Genomic DNA, 7,568 nt, shown 5'->3' with positions numbered 1-7,568 from the left:
ATAATCAGAAGGACTAGCTATGCAAAATCGGGAAAAGTAGCCTTTTTTAGGGCAGATCTCTAGTAGTTTAACTCCAAAGTGAAACCAGACAATGTGATTTTCACTTTAATCTGTACGACCTCAAACCCAACTCTTTTCTGCAAACAAAATCTAATAAAAAGGCTTTTTTAAATGGCATTTTCACGTGATTAATCCGAAACAACGAGGGTAAAATAGTCAAATCCTTGTTACCTCACCTCTGTAACTCTGTTTATATTTCTTTGACCTTCTCTCTCTGCACAGATCCCCTGAGCTCTCACCTCTCTAATCTCGAGATCCGCCGTTAGCTTTGTGTCCTAAACTCATAGCTCCTGTCTTTTTCTTCTTCTTCTCATTTGTGTTTAGAGAAGGATCTTCAGATCTGGTCTGTGTTTCTCTCATTTGGTTAATCAAGGTATGTGCTTCTAAGGAATTCATGTAGATCTATCTTCTTGTTGACTCAATTTGTCGTTTTTGATTTGTTATACGATCTGATCAATCATCTAGCTGGTTAGAAACGTTCTTGTTTGGTTTGATTAGTGCAGATCGAGACAAATGTTACATTTTCATGATTCATAGCCTTTTTTAAATCAGACGCATGTAGCTGTGCATTAATCTGATGGGGCCAAAATGAATCTTGATAATATAGTAGTTACCACCAATGCACCCATTTTTTTGAAAAAAAGCAGCAGCATTGAATAATTATTATTAATTTGTCTTTAAATGTTTTAATTCTGATATGGGTCTTGTCTTTGGTGCAGGTCAGCATGGCAACAGCGACTGAGAACCAATGGCTCAAAGGAAGAGTGAAGGCTGTAACCTCCGGAGACTGTTTAGTGATCACCGCTTTGACCCACAACAGACCTGGAGCTCCACCGGAAAAGACCATCACTCTGTCTTCTCTCATGGCACCTAAGATGGTAGCTTCACCTAAATTCCAAAAGTCAACTCTTTTATGCCTCCATTGCTATTACTCCCTCTCTTTCATTATAAGAGTCCTTTTATGTTTCGGCACATGGATTAAGAAAACAATTAATTTTGTACATTTCCTATAAAAAAAACACTATACCTATACACCTAACCATATTTTAACCAATAAATTAATAAATTTTGCATAAAATTAATAAATTTTGCATTGAAAATCGTAAATGATACTTATTTTGTAACGAAAAAAATTCTCTAAAACAACACTTGATATGAAACGGAGGGAGTACTATTATTACTATTATTATTATTATTTAATTATTTTGGATTTTTTTCTTATTGTAGGCTCGCAGGGGAGGTAAAGATGAGCCTTTTGCATGGGAAAGCAAGGAGTTTCTTAGGAAACTCTGCATTGGAAAGGTGCCAAAGTCTCTAAATTCTTTACTAATTGTCAATGTTCAAGAAATTGATAGGCGGCAATTAGGCTCTTTATAGGGGATGATTGATTATAAAATTTTAAGTCTGATTTGCTGCCTAGACCGATTTTTAGAACACTGCCAATTGTACACAAATATAGGTGTTATGATTGAAAATATTTTTCTCATCTTACTTTTGCATGGGAAAGCAAAGAGTTTCCTAAATTGGAAAGGTGCCAAAAGTCTAAATCCTTCTACTAATTTGTCAATGTTCAAGAAATCGATAGGCAGCCATTAGGCCCTTTATGGGGGATTATTGATTAAAAAATTGTTTCGTTTAGGTCTGATTTGCCGCCTAGACCGATTTTTAGAACAGTGACAATTGTAAACAATCTAAGTATTATAATTGACAATAGTTTTCTCATCTTACTTTTTTTTGTTCTTTGAACAGGAAGTTGCTTTCAAAGTGGATTACAAAGTGGAAGCTATTGCTGGAAGAGAGTTTGGTTCTGTCTTCCTCGGTAACCAGAATCTAGCAAAGGTTGTTGTTCAAAATGGTTGGGCTAAGGTTAGGGAGCAAGGTCAGCAGAGTCAGGGCAAAGTTAGTCCTTACATTGTAGAGCTGCTACAGCTCCAAGAGCAGGCTAAGCAAGAAGGCTTTGGTTGTTTTAGCAAGGTTGGTCTTTCTCTCTCTTCCTTACTTACATTCTCCAAAGTCTTTTAGTTTTTTTTAATTAATAATAAACGATTTTTACCAGGTCCCTGGTGCTGCTGAGGCATCTATCAGAGACCTTCCTCCCTCTGCCATTGGAGATGCTGGAGGCTTTGATGCAATGGGGCTTTTAGCTGCTAATAAAGGCAAACCTATGGAAGGTGTTGTGGAGCAAGTCCGAGATGGTAGTACTATTCGTGTTTATCTCCTTCCAGAGTTCCAGTTTGTGCAAGTCTTTGTTGCTGGAATCCAGGTGAGTGATTTAACTTGACATTTTTAAACATTTAAGATGAAAATCATGCAACAAAGTCAGATATTTTTCTTTTAATGTTAGTCTCCATCAATGGGAAGAAGAAACACAAACGGAAACGTTGTTGAGACGGTTCCAGCTGAGTCTAATGGAGATGCTTCTGGCGAGTCAAGAGGTCCTCTGACGTCAGCTCAGAGACTTGCTGCCTCTGCAGCATCATCTGTTGAGGTTTCTGCTGATCCTTTTGCAGCTGAGGCTAAGTACTTCACCGAGCATCGTGTTCTTAGCAGAGATGTAAGTTTCCTTCATGTTTATCTTTATTTTTTTCATCTTGGATTGATCTTAATTTTTGAAGCTGAATCTTGCAGGTTCGGGTTGTTCTTGAAGGTGTTGACAAGTTCAACAACCTGATTGGTTCAGTCCATTACTCTGATGGAGAAGCAGTTAAAGACTTGGGTCTGGAGCTCGTTGAAAATGTATGTGCTTATAATATTAAGCAATGTTATTATTATATGTTGCTAACAAACTTAATGACTTTTACTTAGGGTCTTGCTAAATACGTTGAATGGAGTGCTAACATGATGGAGGAAGAAGCCAAGAGGAAGCTGAAAGCTGCTGAACTCCAATGCAAGAAAGATCGTGTGAAGATGTGGGCAAGCTATGTTCCTCCAGCTACAAACTCTAAGGCACTTCATGACCAGAACTTTACTGGAAAGGTAAACATCTCTCTTGGTTAAACACTGTCTTTCTCCTTTGATTTTCTTGAGTCATTGGTTTTATATCTATGTTTTTAGGTAGTGGAAGTGGTGAGTGGGGACTGTGTTGTAGTTGCTGATGATGCTATCCCATACGGGAGCCCGGCTGCAGAGAGACGTGTCAATCTTTCGAGTATCAGATGTCCTAAAATGGGCAACCCACGTAGAGAAGAGAAGCCAGCTCCTTATGCTAGGGAAGCAAGAGAGTTTCTGAGGCAACGGCTTATTGGCAAACAGGTACTGTGTTAGACTATATGCATTCGGTTTGTTATCTTGGTTTAGATAACCATATAATAAAGATTCATTTTAGATACCTAGGTCCTTTCTGACTATGAATAGAAAGTTTAATTTATCAATTACAACTTGAAGAGTAATACTATTAAAGCTTAATTCATTTTTCTCCAATTCTCTTAAATTTTAGGCATGCGGTTTTGGTTAGTTCGGGGTTCTTGGGTCGGTTAGTTCGGTTCGGCCATATTGTACGGTTTGGTTTTCGGTTAGATCGGTTTCAAAAGTTTCTATCAAACTTAACTGAAGTTGTCACATTTGGTTAAATTTCGTTTTTAAACTGGTTAAAATTCCGATTTTTTCCGTTAGGTCGGTTTAAGACATTTCTATCAAACTTAACCAAAGTTTTTGCATTCAGTTAAATTTTGGTTTAACTTGGTTAAAATTCAAAAAAAAATTTGGTTAAGCTTACTTTCTGAATATGAATAGAAAGTTTAATTTATCATATAATAAAGATTCATTTTAGATAACTAGGTACTTTCTGAATATGAATAGAAAGTTTAATTTATCAATTACAACTTGAGAGTAATACTAGAAAAGCTTAATTCATTTTTCTCCAATTCTCTTAATTAGCATTTTTCTCCAATTCTCTTAATTAGCATGCGGTTTTGGTTAATTTCGGGGGTTTTTTGGTTCGGTTAGTTCGGTTTGGTTCAGCCGAATTGTACACACAAAAAAATCGGTTTTCGGTTATATTTCGGTTTTAAATTGGTTAAAATTTGAATTTTTTTTGGTTTAGTTCGGTCATTTCGTTTCGGATTTTGGTTAGTTCGGTTCGGTTTTCAGTTAGGTCGGTTTAAGAAATTTCTATCAAACTTGCCGAAGTGTTTTGCATTCAGTTAAATTTTGGTTTTAACTTGGTTAAAAACTTAAAATTCAAAAAAATGGTTAAGCTTAGTTATTTCAGTTCGAATTTTAGTTAGTTCGGTTAGTCCGGTTCAGAATTTTGGTTAAGATCGGTTATTTAGTCTTGATGCATTATATCATATGGTATTCATTTGCCTTTACACAGGTCATTGTTCAAATGGAATACTCAAGGAAAGTCACACCAGGAGAAGGTGCTACCACAACTGCAGATAGGATAATGGACTTCGGCTCAGTGTTCATTCCATCTCCCTCCAAAGGCGACACCGAGGAAGTAACTACTGCATCAGCCATCTCCGGCACTCAGCCAGCTGGAGTCAACATCGCTGAGCTTCTCCTCTCCCGTGGTTTTGGAAACGTGGTCAGACACAGAGATTTTGAAGAGAGGTCAAACCATTACGATGCTCTTCTCGCTGCTGAATCTCGCGCTTTGTCTGGCAAGAAAGGAATACATTCTGCTAAAGAGTCTCCGGCCATGCACATCACCGACCTAACCGTGGCCGCGGCTAAGAAGGCTAAAGATTTCTTGCCGTCGCTTCAGAGGATCAGGAGGATACCAGCTGTTGTGGAATATGTACTGAGTGGACATCGGTGTAAGCTTTATATTCCAAAGCTGACGTGTAGCATTGCGTTTGCGTTCTCTGGTGTTAGATGCCCTGGACGTGGAGAGCCTTTCTCGGATGAAGCTATCTCTGTGATGAGACGTAGGATCATGCAGAGGGATGTTGAGGTAAGCTAAACAAATCTAAACTTACATTTAATTTTTCTCTATTCTTTTGCTAATAGTTTGTTATAAACTTTACATAGATTGAAGTTGAAACGGTGGATAGAACCGGTACTTTCCTAGGATCAATGTGGGAGGGGAGGACAAACGTGGCGACGGTTCTGCTTGAAGCTGGTTTAGCCAAGATGCAGACTAGTTTTGGTGCAGACAGGATTGTTGAAGCGCATATTCTTGAGCAGGCAGAGAGAACTGCTAAGAATCAGAAACTGAAGGTGGCATTAGTATAATATATGTCTTTTGGTAATAGATTTATGTTTGCTAAACCGTTTTTTTTTTTATCTTTTTGCAGATTTGGGAAAATTATGTTGAAGGACAAGAAGTCTCAAACGGGAGTACAACTGTGGAGACTAGGCAGAAGGAGACTTTGAAGGTTGCTGTTACAGAAGTACTTGGAGGTGGTCGGTTCTATGTTCAATCTGTTGGAGATCAGAGGATATCTTCTATTCAGAACCAGCTTGCTTCTCTGAGTGTTAAAGATGCTCCAATCATTGGATCCTTTAACCCCAAGAGAGGTGACATTGTGCTTGCACAGTTTAGCCTTGACAACTCCTGGAACCGTGCAATGGTAAGTCTTAGGCCTGAGATTTTTAACCGAACCGAAATTTCGGTTAGTTTGGTAGGTTTTCTAAAAAAGTTCTTTTGGTTCGGTAAACGGTTATTTCGGTTTCTTCTTAATAAAAAAATATACCCAAACCATACCAAAAACCCAAACCGAACTAACCAGATTTTGAATTAAAATAACCGAATTTAACTAAATTTATCCAAAATTTTAACAAAATTAAACCAAAATAAAACACTTCGGTAGAATTTTTCAAAAATCGAACTAACCAATTACTGAACCGAACCGGATTTTATTTCGGGTTAATTCCATAAGATTTATGTTGAACCAAACTACCCGAACAGAATAACCTAACCAAACCCGCAGGCCTAGTATGTCTAGTCCACTTTCTTAGTTACTGTGCTGCTTATTCATTTAATCTGACACCTTTGTCTCCAGATTGTGAGTGCACCACGAGAAGCTATTCAGTCCCCTGATGAGAAGCTTGAAGTGTTCTACATTGATTATGGAAACCAAGAGCTAGTCCCTTACAGCGCAATCCGACCAATAGATCCTTCTGTCTCCTCAGCACCAGGGCTTGCTCAGCTATGCAGACTTGCTTACATAAAGGTTCCAAGCCTGGAGGAAGACTTTGGTCCTGAAGCTGGAGAGTATCTGCATACCGTGACGCTTGGAAGCGGTAAAGAGTTCAAGGCAGTGATAGAGGAAAGAGACACATCTGGTGGTAAAGTCAAAGGCCAAGGCACTGGAACTGAACTTGCTGTCACTCTCATTGCTGCTGATGAAGAGATCTCTGTCAACGCTGCAATGCTTCAGGTAGGTTTCCTCTCTCACACCTTTGTCTCTATAGAACGTTTCCAAGAATCTGTGTTTCTGATGATGGTTGATGATGATGAACACAGGAAGGAATAGCGAAAATGGAGAAACGTAGGAGATTTGAGCACAAGGACAAGCAAGCTGTTCTTGATGCTTTGGAGAAGTTCCAGGAGGAAGCTCGCAAGGCTAGGACTGGGATCTGGCAGTACGGTGACGTGGAATCAGATGATGAGGACACTGCTCCGGCTAGGAAGCCTGCTGGTGGTCGCAGGTAATAATGGTAATCGATATGCTGGTTCAAAGGGACCATGAGGTAGGAGGGAGACAAGTGGTTGGTCGGTTTCTCTTAAGGTTTTAAAAGACATGTCATCAGACTTTTTTTTTTGTAACGTTTTGGACTATGGTTATACTTTTTGAGTTTTAACGAAAATTTCCTATGTTTTTTTTTTTTGAGCAAAAACGAAAATTTCCTATGTAGGACTGGAAATAAGAGGAAGTTCGAACTATGCTTCAACAGTTTTTTTTTTTTTTGAAATACTTTTTACAATCAGATTTAACTGAGAATCATAGTATACAAAAAACTCGTTGCAACATTGGCGTATGTTGCTGCGACCTGCGACCAATATTGTTTTCACATCACAAATGGTTTGGCCTCCTTCGTTCAGCACTTCAGCTCTCCTTTTTCTTCTAATTTGTAGTCAGCTTTCCTCAAGATGATCCTCCTTAGCTCTCTATATAGAGAACATACATTGGCAGTTTCATCTGCTGGCTAAAGCCTACACGCTTGTTTTCTTCTCAATTTAGAGGAAATGGCTGCGACTTGGCCATGGTAGCCTACTCATTAAATTTTCCAACGAAACCAAAAAATTCAATATCATTTTAACTTATAAAATAAAAATGAAAGATTAGATAGAAGTTTTAAAATGTTCTTAAACCTTACTATTAGGCCGTTACTATTATCTTAGTTGTTTATACTCTCACAATCAGCTAAAACATAAAAATATTGTGTATATAAAATGTTCAGTACCTTTCTATCGTTTTATGTTTGAGCAGTACATTGAGCTGTGATCAATATTTTATAAAATTGCAAAAGAAATATCCACCATTTGTGATAAGACGTAGCTAAAATGGTACAATGCTTTCTCAGTAAGGAATTAAAAATATAGTTATATATTGATTAAA

At 38.0% G+C, this 7,568-nt stretch overlaps 1 protein-coding gene across 1 annotated transcript; it reads left to right on the top strand.

Annotated features, from left to right (window-relative positions):
• The first annotated feature begins 221 nt into the window (after nt 1-221).
• LOC106327094 (staphylococcal nuclease domain-containing protein 1-like) lies at nt 222-6,894 on the top strand. Its single transcript, XM_013765120.1, has 14 exons — nt 222-433; nt 780-938; nt 1,288-1,362; nt 1,810-2,034; nt 2,117-2,323; nt 2,405-2,614; nt 2,689-2,796; nt 2,866-3,036; nt 3,115-3,312; nt 4,376-4,957; nt 5,035-5,223; nt 5,301-5,576; nt 6,009-6,386; nt 6,473-6,894. The coding sequence occupies exons 2-14, from the start codon at nt 786-788 to the stop codon at nt 6,659-6,661; spliced, it is 2,961 nt and encodes a 986-aa protein (XP_013620574.1). The 5' UTR covers nt 222-433; nt 780-785; the 3' UTR covers nt 6,662-6,894.
• The last annotated feature ends 674 nt before the right edge of the window (nt 6,895-7,568 follow it).

This window comes from Brassica oleracea, chromosome C2 (assembly GCF_000695525.1).
Source record: "Brassica oleracea var. oleracea cultivar TO1000 chromosome C2, BOL, whole genome shotgun sequence".
Lineage (NCBI taxonomy): Eukaryota > Viridiplantae > Streptophyta > Magnoliopsida > Brassicales > Brassicaceae > Brassica > Brassica oleracea.
This window is presented reverse-complemented; position numbering and strand designations above follow the sequence as displayed.